This window comes from Zingiber officinale, chromosome 1B (assembly GCF_018446385.1).
Source record: "Zingiber officinale cultivar Zhangliang chromosome 1B, Zo_v1.1, whole genome shotgun sequence".
In the NCBI taxonomy this organism is placed as follows: Eukaryota; Viridiplantae; Streptophyta; class Magnoliopsida; order Zingiberales; family Zingiberaceae; genus Zingiber; species Zingiber officinale.
Genome location: NC_055986.1, coordinates 25817385 through 25831592, shown reverse-complemented (window position 1 = coordinate 25831592; position 14208 = coordinate 25817385). Strand labels below are relative to the sequence as shown.

At 34.4% G+C, this 14208-nt stretch overlaps 1 protein-coding gene across 5 annotated transcripts; it reads right to left on the bottom strand.

Moving 5' to 3' along the window:
* Positions 1 to 6269: 6269 nt before the first annotated feature.
* LOC122053400 (endonuclease III homolog 1, chloroplastic-like) lies at positions 6270 to 13923 on the bottom strand. 5 transcript variants are annotated; one of them, XR_006132207.1, is made up of 12 exons: positions 13753 to 13923; positions 13444 to 13565; positions 12938 to 13001; positions 12541 to 12612; positions 12198 to 12316; positions 11360 to 11637; positions 9907 to 9973; positions 9723 to 9814; positions 8715 to 8852; positions 8540 to 8644; positions 8356 to 8439; positions 6270 to 6903 (listed from the first exon to the last, which is right to left on the bottom strand). XR_006132207.1 is itself a non-coding variant. In XM_042615446.1 (12 exons), exons 1-11 carry the CDS (start codon positions 13886 to 13888, stop codon positions 6800 to 6802), a joined length of 1182 nt encoding a protein of 393 aa, XP_042471380.1. In that variant the 5' UTR covers positions 13889 to 13920; the 3' UTR covers positions 6270 to 6673; positions 6760 to 6799. The 5 variants fall into 5 exon arrangements, 4 of the variants coding, with proteins under 4 accessions (XP_042471380.1, XP_042471397.1, XP_042471373.1 ...); XM_042615446.1 differs by lacking the exon at positions 11360 to 11637 and having other exon boundaries at positions 6270 to 6673; positions 6760 to 6982; positions 13753 to 13920; XM_042615463.1 differs by lacking the exon at positions 11360 to 11637 and having other exon boundaries at positions 6270 to 6673; positions 6760 to 6903; positions 13753 to 13916.
* Between the last annotated feature and the right edge of the window lie 285 nt (positions 13924 to 14208).

The window sequence follows — 14208 nt, the reverse complement described above, 5'->3', positions numbered from 1 at the left end:
ACACACTTGGATTTACCTTTTTCAGCTCAGTGCACTCCCGAGCGAAGTGACCCTTCTTACCGCAGTCAAAACAAGTCAACTTGTTTTTAGGTTTCTTTCCAGTCTTCTTTACTATCTTCTTGATTGGGCCCTGTCCCACGGTAGCAACTTCTCTCTTCTTTCCCTTCCCTTTCTTGAACCATTTCTTTTTCTTGGATCCATATGATCCAACAGAACCTACAACCACATAGGCTTGTCCATAAATCCTTGCGGATTCAACTCTCTCCGCCTCCAATTCTACATGGCGTGAGATGTCAGTGAAAGTCTTAATATTCTCACTGTGAGTTAAGGTCTGCTTCATGGTCTCCCAAGAATATGGAAGTGAATGAATAACTGCTTGAACTTGTTATTCATCATTCAACTCATGACCTGCAGTTTTAAGCTCCCGAATCATGTTCGACATCTCCCTGAGGTGTTGAACCATTGATACATTCGGACATTTTTTGTAGTTGTCAAACTTGATTGTCAACTGTCGAAGCTTGCTCAGACTTACTCTATTGTATTTTTCCTTAAGGGCTACCCAGACTGCATGAGCCGAAAGATATGACTCATACTCAAAAGCTAGGTCGTCTACCATTGAACTTATCAATATGCCCTTTGTAGTGGAGTCATTTTTCTTCCATGCCTTATAGGCATCAAGGTCTCGTCTATATTGTGCAGTGGGACCATCTACAGGTTCTTCCATAACCTGATTTATAGCCTCTAGAACTTCTTGTTCCTCAAGTACATACTGTATCCTGAGGTGCCAGATCTTATAGTTATCCCCATTAAGTTTTTCACCTTTGTTGAGTTCAGCTATTATATTTTTGGTTGCCATAATCTATCATAAATAAACACATTATTTAGTATTCAGTGTATATCATATGTATGCAATTTATGATTGACTTAATATTACTTTGAGTTGGTTTACAAAATCAAGTGACAACTATGTTTTCACTCATCATTCATATGACCAATCAAATTAATATTAATCAATTTCTATTACATACATCCCAACAAATGAACTAATCATTTATAATATCATAAATTCTTTAATTAAATGAACTAATCATTTAATATATCATGATTTCTTTAATTAAATGAACTAATCATTTAATACATCATGAACTAATCATGCATCATGTCAAGCAAACAACATAAATAAATGAATATATCATTAACATAAAATTATGCTGCTTATTGTTAACATATAACTAACTGACATGAATGAAATGGACTAACATTGTTCATACATAATGAAAATAACTTAACCCTAGAAAACTAGATAGGCAACTACCACTCCCACTAGGACAGACACTACTGCAGTGGCCAAAATAATCCCTCTCAGCCTGGACTCATTTGGGGTAATCTCAGGCAGGACAGTTTCAAGATTCTCTATAGGATCCTCCACACACTCTCCCAGAGCCTCTTCTGATTCTTCAGGATCTTCTGAATCCTCTTCAGATTCCTTTGGATCCTCCTCTGGATCTACAGGACCTTCTGAATCCTCTTCAGGATCTTCTAAATCCTCTTCAGATTCCTCTAGATCTTCAGGACCCCAATAGAGATGAAGTAACTGTCTGAACATCTCTGAATACGAGATGTGCCCATCATAATCATCCCAAAGTTGGAATGCTATCTGCCTAAGATTTTCCGACAGTGAATAGACTAGAGTCCATCTTCTGTGTGTGTCTTGAACTGGAAACTCTTCTCGCTCGAGTTTCCAGAACAACTGATCGAGCCAACCAATAAGCCATCCGAGTCCTTGAACAGGGTTGAAATCAAGCTCCTTAATCTCCTCCCAAAGCTCATGTTGTCATAAATCATGACTAGCCATCTAAAAAATTGAAATAAAAATAAGTCAGTACAAAACTGACTTATTTCAATTTAAATAGGCATAACACCAACATAATAAATCAAGAAAAAAAATTTCTCGATTTTCAGGAGTTCAAGTCGACAATTAGAACTAATCTAATTGATCAGACCCATTGGATCGGTTGATTAGGGATCTAGATCCTAAGCTCGGTCCTTTGTCCTTAATTAGAACTAATCTAATTGGATAGGGATTTTGTACCTATGTTCTGTTACTTTTGATTTAAGTCCATTTCTACAAATTTCAGACTTATTAATCAAACTTAGATCTGTTTGATCAAACCAATATTCATTGGTTTAAGTCTGACTAATTAGAACAAATCTAATCATTTTGATCAAATCTGACCCAACTGGTCATTTGATCATATTTGGTCCAAACCCAATTAATTAACTCAAATTGATTTGGGGTTGGATCAAATTGGTTTGATTAAACCCAATGATTTAATCTAAACCGGGTCTAATTGGACCAACTAATTTAAATCCACCTAATTAATTAAAATTAGATCAATAATCATAATTTTAATTAATTCTAACATGCATTATTTATATATATTAATATATATAAATAGTTTTTAAAGCACGTGAGCTTTAACATATATGCACTATTCTGTTCGAAACCAAAAAATACAGTTTCCTTTTTTTATTATTATTTTTTATTTTTAAATAGAACTTATCCTATTCAAAGAGATTAAAAAAATGAACACGTCTTCTGTCGTTTTCTCCACCACACCCACGTCGCTCACGCACGCCACCAAGCCGACTACTTCAATCACGCTGCTCATGCCGCAACCGCGACAAACACAGTCGCCGGCCATGCCAGCCTTCTGCCGGTGGCAGCCGGTCCTTTCCAATACCATAAACCAGTCATCTCTAGGCCTGACGAGATCGTCGACGGTGGTTCTGCCCGTCCTAGCAACCAACACATAGCTGGCCAGCCAAAACGTCATCGACGGCCACAGACTGCCGTCGTCGGCAAATCCAGCGGTCTTGATTTTACTAATTTGGCACAGCGTGTATGCTACGACACATTAGTCGTGCAAAACAACGACGGGAAATGAAAAAGCGACATAGAAAATTTCCAAACAGAGATTTCATAATTCGTCTCTAAGCATTTAGAAATAACTTGTGCTCTGATACCAATGTGGGTTATACTAAATACATGAAAGACGAATTAATTAAATTAAAGCGGTAAACACTTACAGCGATCTCCCGCAAATCCGCAATCGGCAATGGCGAAACTCGCTGTCGGAAGAGCGATCACAGGATCAGAAAGCTCTCCGCAAGTCCACAAACCAAATCCCACCGCCTCAAATATTCTCCTTCCTCTCTCTGTGTTGCACACTAGCAATTTCACACACCTAATGATCCTTGGACGCACCCCTTTATATAGGGAAATAAACCATGGGCATAATGAACTTTTCCATTATGAGTAGTGGGGAACGTGGGCATGTTCCCACGTCCCCACTCTCCTCATTTCCAACACTAGAGGTCATGGATGCAATGTTTTTTCCTCTAGTAATATTCAGGCTCTTTTGCTCAACTAGCCCTAGCAATGACATCCCATGTCAAGTCATCACCTTCAAAAACTAACTCATCTTCTTCATTATCACTTTCTCCATCCATTCTACCCATCAACCATTCATTACTATCATATATAACTGTCAAAGAGATGGGGTCAATCTTATCACGTGCATCATACCAAAGTTTTAAGGCACGATTGTATTTCACAAATACCAAATCATTTAAGCGTTGCTGAGTTAGCCTATTCCTTTTTTTTTTGTGAATCTACAAAATGTCAAAAATCACAAAAAGTATAATGAAATAGTAAAGAATATTTTTTACTTATAAAAGTAACATACTAATAGTATTAATGTATTATACATTTATATTTATTACACACCTGCTCAAATACACTCCAATTTCGCTCACAGCCGGAAGCACTACAAGTGAGGCTAAGTACTTTAATAGCAAACTTTTGCAATTCTGGGGTATTTGCTCCATAGCATTCCCACCATTCCGCTGGAGATAATATTCTTCTATGTCTAATTCCCACATTCCTCCCAAATAACTCTTCTGCCTTTTGATATATAGAGAGTTGGATAGTGATTTTATCTTGCTCAACAACGCTCGAAATCAATCTCTCCATAGTTTCAAACAAACCATTCACCACTTCTCCACAGATATTTGAATCTGTGTATGAATAAAAAAATTCTGGATTCAAATAATGTCCTGCAGCATGCATAAGTAGATGAAGTTGGCATTCCCATCTCGTATCAATGATCTCAAACACTTCTTTGTATTTCTCTTCTTTCTCCTTAAAGATCTTCATAATTGTTTCTTTTTCCCTATCCATAACCTCATAAATATAGTCCATTGCAGGTTTTCTTTCGCCATCAACTAGTCTCAGAACACGAACTAAAGGGTCATATATCTTTAATATATGCACAATACTACTCCAAATCTAAGTGTCATGATGATTTTAGCTACTTTCTTCCCCACCGCTTCTTTTGCCTATTTACTCTCTGTCCAATCCTTGGAAATGAACATTTTCCTTAAGTTTTGCTTCTGTAGGTGCATCCTTTCAAGAGTGAAAAAAGCAATAGCAAATATTGTGACACCCGCCCGATAAAGCTCTTTTTGTCTTGTGAATTGCCTCAACATATTTACCATGCCGGGACGAACATAAATGTAAGCATTCACACTCATTGCCTTCTTCAATGTTGCTTTAAAATCAGACAATTTCTCAATATCTTTTAAGATCAAGTTGACACAGTGAGCAGCATAAGGAGTCCAATACAAGTGCGGCCTCTTTGCTTCTAATAATTTTCCTAAAAAAGAAGTTAGAAAACTAGATAAGTTTAACATATCTAAGAAAAAGTATATTGATAAAAAGAATTAAATAGATTCTTACCGGCAATCACATTATTACTTGCACTATCCGTAACAACTTGAACAACATTTGCTTCTCATACACGCTCCACAAATCGATCAAGCAACTGAAATATTTTCTCTCTGGTCTTTGCATAATCAGAAGCATCAACCGATTCGATGAAAACTGAACCTTTAGAAGAATTCACTAAAAAATTAATCAATGTCCTATGTCTTTTGTCTGTCCACCCATCTGCCATCAAACTATATCCATACTTAGCCCATTCTGTTTCACATGACTTAATATAATCATTTGTCACACTATCAACAACTTTTTTTAGAAAAGGAACTCGCACCTCAGGATAACTAGATCCTTTTAGAGCTACAACATATTGGTCAACCAAGTCCAACATCCTTTTGAAACTTGAATAGTTAACGACATTAAAAGGAATTGTCACATCATACATCCACTCAGTTATGGTCATACAAGCTTTTTCCCTCAATTCTTTCTTGTATGTCTCATTTATCGTATTTTGCCTCTTTTTACCCTTTTTATTGTCAACATTTTTTTACACATTAGGAGTAAAATACGTATCCATTGGACCTATTTGAGTACATATGACATTCAAATTTGATTTACTGTGGTCATTTTCATGTAGTAGCAAAATGTGTATGTAGTGCATTCAATCTATCCCATGGGATTTAGCATTGATTCAGTAACCTTGTTCTCTTTTGTGGTTCATACTCCTGGTTAACAAGGAACATGGAACATATGTTGAAACCTCTAAATCTCAAATTATAAAATCAATTCCTTTGTTAATTTACATTGATTGATATTTAGAAAAAAATATATCAAATTTATGGTCTCGATATAGTGAGAAACATTATAACGTTTTGATATTCGAGGTTTACCACAAGCTCACATGTTATAGTTGTTCTGTGATTTATTTATTCAAGTTCGATGGCCTCGATAAAGTTATTGCATTAGTTATATGTTAATTTTTAGATTTGTATTATTTAATGAAAATTTTATTAAAGTTTATTAAAATCGGAAGTGAAGACGCAGGCTTTTAACATAACATACAATTAGTAGCTACACCTGAGACTCTTAAACTTTGAGGTCAAATCTCTACAAGAGAGTGATGTTATGTGATTCAAGTATTTTAACAGATTTAGTAACTAAATAATTAATTAATTTCATCTATCCATTCCTTGATCCAAAGGATCTCAGTGGGCCACAAATAAAGGATAAATTGAAATCATTATTATATTTAGTGGGCTAATAAATTAATGTCATCATGGAAGAGCATCATGGAACAGCAAGTCCAAAAGGATAAATATGATTTATAAAATGAGTGGCGAAGTTAAAATTTTATTAAACTTTGAAAGAAAAATTAAAATTTCATCTAATATTATATGTTAGTACTCAATTTCTAATATGAATAATCAAATTATTTATTATACAACAATATAAAACTTGTTTACATAAACAATTGGTACAGACTTGGATAAAAACTGATAAATAACAGCCTCCTAATGAAACCTTTCATATGGAATTATTATGCAATTCATCACCTTAGTAGGTTAAGGACAGATCCTCTTATCCATAAATTACAAATCAAAGGATGATCCACTACATACATTGAGAATCCATCAAAATTAACAAATCAAAATTTACAAATCATCCTCTGATCCGCAAATTACAGACCAGATCCAAATTACAGACCAGAGGATCTAGCCTGTAGTGGGTTTTCTATTCTCACCTTGAATTTCATCACTTGAAAATTACAACAATTTTTTGCAGATCCCTGTTCAAAAAGCTTTTAAATAAGACATTGACAACCATTTGTATACAATATCAAAAGCAGATGTGTACATCTGAAAGGGCCAAACGAGCATCTTAAGACCTGTACAACTGCAACAAGCATCAAAATATAGATCAATGGAGGACAGAGACTCTTGTAGTGAACACTAAACAAAATGCAAGATATTTAATCTGACAATTAGGGTTTCCTATTTCTTTGATCTTTTAGCTTTGGCATTAGGAATTTCTTGTTCCTTGAAAGCAGAAGGGCAGATCTTGTTGATACCACAGGTTCCACATCGGGGTCTGACAGGAGTGCATATGGTTTGTCCAAATCCAACCTGATAGAAGACACAAGAATGATTCCACCGATAAGTAAGAGGGAGGAAAAGGTATTCCATGCTCCCACCATAACCAAATCTGGGATCACAGAAAAAAAAAAGGTGTCATAAAGTCAAAATGACAAGCTGTGTAGAGTTGGTCAAATTTTTGTAACAACATTATAGTGTCATAGTAGAACATAAAGTAACTTGTGGGACCATAAATTTATAAGTCGAGAGCTTTCAAAACAACATAAGCATATGAGGATAATTAAATAGAATACATTAATCATTGAATCATAAAGCAGAAGATAATGAGTTCAAGACCTGGAATGGTCAACTTCCCTTGGCATTTATACGATAGGTTACTCTCTAGCTATTTTCAGGATAATTCTCCTACAATTTCTTGTATACCACTTGCATTCCTAAAACAGATTTGAAACGAGGGAAACATTAAACCAAGTTCAGTGCTTCGGGGACCAGACTATAATTGGCTACTTATGTAAAATCTTAGGCATTTCTGATTATAGAAACATAATCAGACATTTATTTAACTTGTCATAAATGGTGGGCATGTATGAAGCACGTTGATTATTAAAAATGTAAATGTGTTTGCAAAAAACATCAAGTTGAAATGGCAAAGGTTTTTTCAGTCCAGATGATGCAATGAGGTACAAATCAGCAAAGCATTATGAATAATAACAAATGTCTTTTAATACGACATTTGCAAGTTGCAGAAAATTTGCACAAGTCTGCTTAAGTTTGAAGGAGGTGTTCAACACATTTCTCATGTTGAATGAGTCGGGATGACTTCTAAAAAAAGGGAGAAAAATGTTAGGTGAACAGAATCAGCAAAGTTGATTGTACTAGAAATTATCTAGAATGAGAAAATGATATATAATTCACATATGAGTGTGAGAAGACTTTCTTAACCCCATTGGTCAAAGTTGTATCGCTACAGATTCATGATTATCACTAAGTCAGAATACATATTTCATTTGCAATAGAAGATATTCCTAATATTAAAGCTAGAGTAGCTTATTATGTGAACCCCATTTGCTCATTTTTAACCAAAAAAAAAAATGCTTAAGCAAGTCAAGGACTGTCCTTCACAGAAAAAAGTGGCATCTAATAAAAATAATGATAATCAATTTCATAAAGAAATCCATAAGATTTTTTCTAAGAGAAAATTCAAAATTGGCAAAGCTCATAATAGAAAAACTAGTACAAGCATATTAGGACTATAGGCACATAGCTGGCTACTTCTTTAGCCCCTTAATTTGCAACAACTTTCAGGCACCTGCAGGTTGTCCAACCTGATTCGGTAAATTTATCAAGTCTTTCTTAACTCAGAGATTAGCATTTTATTCTAGGCCGTGTCCTCCTATCTATTGATTGTCTTGTGAATGATCAAGAGTTAAGAGTGCGTGTGTCAATATCAGTGACATTAATCACAAACTATAAACATCATACCAGCAGGGGGTTAATTGGATCCCATAAATCCTTTGGTAGCCATTTCTCCAGAGACACTCTCGTTTCTTCTGGAGTCAAGGTTTTCTGGTGAATAACATTGATGTACATACTGTTACATTTTACATTTCTAATTTTTTTTAACTTTAGTCACTAAATTCTACCATGCAAAATATCGTATAATTACCTCAATTGTGCCAATACGCGAAACCCATCCTAGACGATTACAGATGCGATGCACATGAGTATCCACACATATCCCTTGAACATCGTTCCATCCAACATTCATTATCTATTAATCCAAAAAAACATAAGAAAAAGGGAAATAATAATTTCACTTTGAAAGTCAGAATCAACAGTACCAGGTGGGCCATTTTGGGGCCTATTCCAGGAAGTGCAAGCAGTTCGTTTAAGGAACAAGGGATGTCTCCCTCATGCTTTTCTAGACAAATCTCTGAAACTTTTTTCAAGTAATGTGCCTTCCGGGAATAAAAACCCACCTAAATAAACCCAAAAAAAACTATATGTTATTTTTCAAATCTAGTTGATATTCAAGTGACAAACCAGCAAATAGAATAAATATGAAACCATGAACAAGACAGTGTTGTCTTTAAAGTGTGACTTGTAGTCCAGGTCCAGCACTATTATAATTCAAAGATAAACCAAATTACTTTTCCCTAAGTTCTTATGAGCAAACTTTGGATGGTATTTATGAGTTTCTAAGGTAAATACTTCAATGAAACAAGGGGTAGTCAGTTTTAACTTGGTCTTCTCTGCCTTTTAAAACTAGAGATCAAGAAAGTGGCTTTGGCGCATCTAAATAAGAGTTTCTTTAATAATCACTACAATAATTAGTATTGGTCATTGGCAAAAGGAAAAGAAAAGTATTAGGAAAGATGATTGCTACTGAAAATGTTACAAACAGTAGTAAGTTTCTCATAATGAATAATGTTTTTAATATCTCAATAAATGATAGCCTGGTGCACAAAACTCACACCAATGTGAGGTCTCGGAGAAGGATCAGACCACATTAGACCTATTGTATGCAATCTTATCTTACATTACAAGAAGTTGTTTCCGCGACTCAAACCCATGACCACAAGGTCAAATGGCAGCAACTTTACTATTGTGCCAAGGTTCCCCTTCATTTTTAGTATCTCAATAATTAAAGAAAATGGCTTCTTCACATCCAAAATCAATTATATGCCAAAGGACAAGAGGGGAAAAACAAGTTTCCATAGGTTCTACAAATTTATCTACAGATGCAATTGATGGGAACAAATTGTCAACAGCTTCTAGGCTTCTATAATCAAAGTTAAAGAATGTAAATGGTCTGAACTGAAAATTAGGTAGGTTAGCCAAGAACCTACAGGATAAATTAAGCTAGAAATTGTAGCTTCATCAGTTTTGACAAGAGCTCCAGGATTGAGTAATCCATTATCCGAGAGACGCTTTATTGCACCTGAACTCCTAGTTCAATTATCAAGTAACAAACATCAGAAGACACTGGAAGAAATTGATGAATCCCCTAGTGAAACTCATGGCATAACTTACCATTCGTTACTGCATCTTTCGTTTGGCTTGATAGAAGAGAAGATACCAAAACTGCAAATCTTCGTTCCTGATAGAAGGTCAACATAGTCTCAAATTTTCTTCACAAAACTCAAACTGATTTGATGCTGAAAATGCAGTTGATAAATGCAGGTTATCAATCAACTACATAACAAAATATAAGCAAATATACATTTTCTAGATAGCAATTGCTAGGTAGGATCAAACAAGAAAATATTAACCTACAGATACTCATAAACCAGCCCAGAGCATCATCCATATAAGTTAGACTCACCAATATCTTAAATGATTTCAATTGCATCATTTTCTAAACACACAATAAAATCAGACAGAATAACATCATCCAGTTATCTTTGAATGCATCAAGATACATGAATTGCTTCTCCCTGATTTTTCATAATATCAATTAACAATGGCAAAAATTCTAGTGACAAAATAGATGAGCTCCATATATTTTTCCACAATGTCATCCGTATATCTTGTTATACTAAGTTTAACTCTTAATAATACATGGTACCAGGAGCTTCAGATGCACTAAGATGCTACACATTGACCTAGGCACTAGGTGTTTGCTAGAACAATGCAACATGTTTTAAAAATAATAATAATAAAATTATAAAATAATAATTAAATAAAATTATAAAATAATAATTAAATAAAACATAACTATCGTACATATGAAAAATTATTAGGTTAATGCTATGTAGGCCCAACTTAATAAGGAACAGAAGATAATTGTAGGTGAACTAAACATGTAAATAGTCAACAATTTGAAGCTCATAGATCAGTCATCCAGGTTCACAAATTTAATTTCCATAATTTTCACTACTTTATTGGCTTCAAAATTATAGAATAGTATTGTACTGTCACACAATATGTAACAAAGATATGAAAATATATTCAAGGATTGTGGTGTATAATTGATGCATTAAGCAGATTTGAGGGAACATCAGATATAGGGTTTTAACTTGAAACATAGCAAGTTCATATCTTTTCTTGAACTGGACCAGAATTTTATTCTTGACCTAGATTCCTTATCCTTTGAAAGAAGGCAAAATCAATGGGGAGCTACAATTTCTCATACGTGGGTGCAATGTCATATTATAAAATTTAAAAAATGGAAAATAAATTCTGTTACAGTATAATCATTAAAGTTTTCAGAATAACAGTGCAAAAAAACGAAATATTACTTGTATGTTTTTCAAATTCATTTCATATGAGCACATAAGAAGAGTGGAAGTAATAGTTTGTGACCATCCTTGTACAAATAACATATGGCACAGCTAAAAGACTAGGTATGCATATATGTAACGAGCACTACATAAGTCCTATAAAATTCAAATTCAACTAAGTATAGATGCATGAAACTATAATCGAAGGCGAGAAGACACTCAAAGATAGGATCTAATTGTTTTGATTTCATTGCAAAATATACCCTGTGCCATTAATTGTAATGAAGGAGGATAATCCCAGTCACATGAGCTGGATGCAACCGATTCAGGCAGGATATTAGGACAAAGTTCGACAGTCTCAGGTGAAACACACTTCAAGATGAGGTCTTTGCACCCTTTGCATATGGATCTTCTTGGATTCACCGTGAAGCTCAATATGGTCAAAGTCATCCACCTAAGAATGACACTGGATAACCACTTAACTGGGTACCTATAGGGTACCCAATTTAAAGGGGTAGGGTTAGGGTACATATGGGGGTATCTGCAAGTGACCACAAATAAAACATCTAATAAATATTAAAATTGTAGTAATAAACTAATAGTGTTACTACTATAATAATTTATAAATGCTGAAATAACTTATCTATATTTATACAATCCTGCTAATTTTGTTATAACATTAGAAGTTTAAAATTTAAAAGTTAATACACTGATAACACTAGTAATATGGTTACAAGTAATACTACTATCTATTTTTTTCCATATAGAGATTGTTTTTCAATAACTAATATATCCACTGATCAGATAATTGGCAAACATCTATTACATCTTTGACATGACTATCCCAAATACCATGACCACTACAAAAGCTCGTTACGCCATTAATATATTTCCCACCTCGCAAAGAATGAAAAGGAAAATCCTGGAACTAAATTGTCAAAACCTACATGTTTAAAATTCATGACTTGACTGTTTCTCCATGATCAATATGTATCACTGTCATGATATTAGCCTAATAAAACTCAGCAAGATACATCGCCTATCTTCGAGATATTCAAAAAGGAGAGCAGATGAAAGAGAGATTGTTTTCAAGTTAGTTACCTTAGGCGGCAACAATATGCCTGCCTTTTCACATCCCATAGTGTCTACCGGAGCATCCCCTGCTGATCTCATCTTCATTATCCCATCAAAAATTTCTTCCCAATTTGCTGGCACGTTGGCTATATAAAGAAATAAGATTTAGTTTACTTTTTTTCCTAGCCTTTTCTTAGCTATAATCATTTTTGAATGAACAGATTGAGAAAGTAAGTCATATTCTTATTATGTCAGAATCATTTTTGAATGAACAGATTTAGAAAGTAAGGCATATTCTTAATATGTCAGTACAAGTGTTGAATCTTGACCTTTTTTTTTCCTAACCAAATATATGCTGCTTTCTAATTACCTTTCTGTTTGATGGATAGGTGAACTTTTTCCCTCTTCTTAGCAGACAAAGGAGAAATCTGCTTAACATCACCTGCAGCATCCCATTGACTTATTATAGATTAGTAGAAGGAAAACAAAATAACCAGGCAGACAACGAGAAAATGTAATGAGCAATGTATGAACTTGCAATAAAGTGGAAAAAAAACTTTATTTCATTTTCCCTTTACAGGAAAATAATATCATTTAGTTTCCAGTATGCAAGATGGCTCATGTTTAATGATTTAACCAATAGAGATCTTCCGTTTTCATGATTTGTCATGCCAACAGGCAAGGTACAAGTAATTGGTCCATAATTCTAAAGTTTGTGTAATGCTGAAGCTACATATAGTATGATTTGACAATAGAGTAGGGCTTACTGGAAGTTGCAGATTGGTTGAACTTATCATAAGCAAAATCTTCAATGTCAATCATGCCACTCACCTGCAAGATAAATTCCCACCACAATGATTAGTTACTCAAAAAAAAGTGCTAAAGGCTAGAAACATAATAACCAATATTTGGACACCACCACCACCATGGGCAATGACAATCATGTTCAAAATATTTGAGGTTGACTACAAGTAAAATGTTTTTTTGTCCCTCTATCCCTCCTCACACTATAATCTCAATCATTCTACCGAGTAAACTATAGAACATAGCAAAATTTTTTAAAGTAAAAAAAGTGTTCATATCGTCCTTTCCCCCATTTAGCCACTGATGGGCACCTAATTTTCCGCAGTTGGAAACTGGTTTAACAAGCAAATATCAGCTAATAAAATTAAAGTGTGTACGAAAGATTACCTATTGAACTGAGAATAATATGTACTAATAAAGACCAACTAAAAGTAATTACACATTTACATCGGGCAGCAGGGATCCTTACTTTTCTACCAGCAATTTCTTCCATTATTTTCTCCCCATCGACGTCAACAACCATTTTAGTTTTCTTCCTCCTCACATAAACACGACTGCTTTCACGAGATACATCAGCAGAAGACTCGGAACCTGAAAGGAGAAGGAAAAGCTTCCGTTTTTAACCTAACCGCGCGTATAATGTTTGGATGAAACCAATGAAAGTTTTTGATCTGGCATCATAAAAGTACAAACGCATCCACGATAATATAAATAAATTAATTAAAAAGAAAAAATGCGACAAAGAAGGCCTTTGAAGAAGGGGATCGCGAACAAGCACCTGGATTGGGCTCCGAGTTGTTGCTTTCGGCGTCGAAAGAGCAGGATCGGGAGGAACGCCTGGTGATCGACATCCTTAGGGTTTTAAGGTGAGTAGAAAACGGAGGGAATGAAACTCTTGCGAGTGGAAGCGGCATTTAGTTGCTTGTACGGTGACAATCGTTGAGTACATATAAACGATCGCACTGTATGTCACGTACTCGTTTTACTAATTATCAAACCCCCAGTTGATTACTAGAATTTTGTTTTGTGAACATTCTAATTTGTTGGATTTTTTTCCATTTGTTTTTCAGTCGTATTTCCTGAACAAATCACAAAAAAAACTTCTTTTCTTTTGATGGTTTTAAAATTATTAAAATAAAAATAAAATAAAATAAAATAAAATTATGTAAATTAACGAATACCAAATTTTATCAATTTGATATGCCAAATTCTCTGTAGGTGCTCGTCTCAAATT

Bases quoted from the DNA above. Each gene is read 5' to 3' on its own strand.
- LOC122053400 (XM_042615439.1), bottom strand. From the start codon at position 13,888: ATGCCGCTTCCACTCGCAAGAGTTTCATTCCCTCCGTTTTCTACTCAC. The intron at 13,566-13,752 runs GTGCTTGTTCGC...TTCTCCTTTCAG, and splicing joins CAACTCGGAGCCCAATCCAG to GTTCCGAGTCTTCTGCTGAT. The intron at 6,983-8,355 runs GTATGATGTTTA...CTGTGATCCCAG, and splicing joins ATCCAATTAACCCCCTGCTG to ATTTGGTTATGGTGGGAGCA.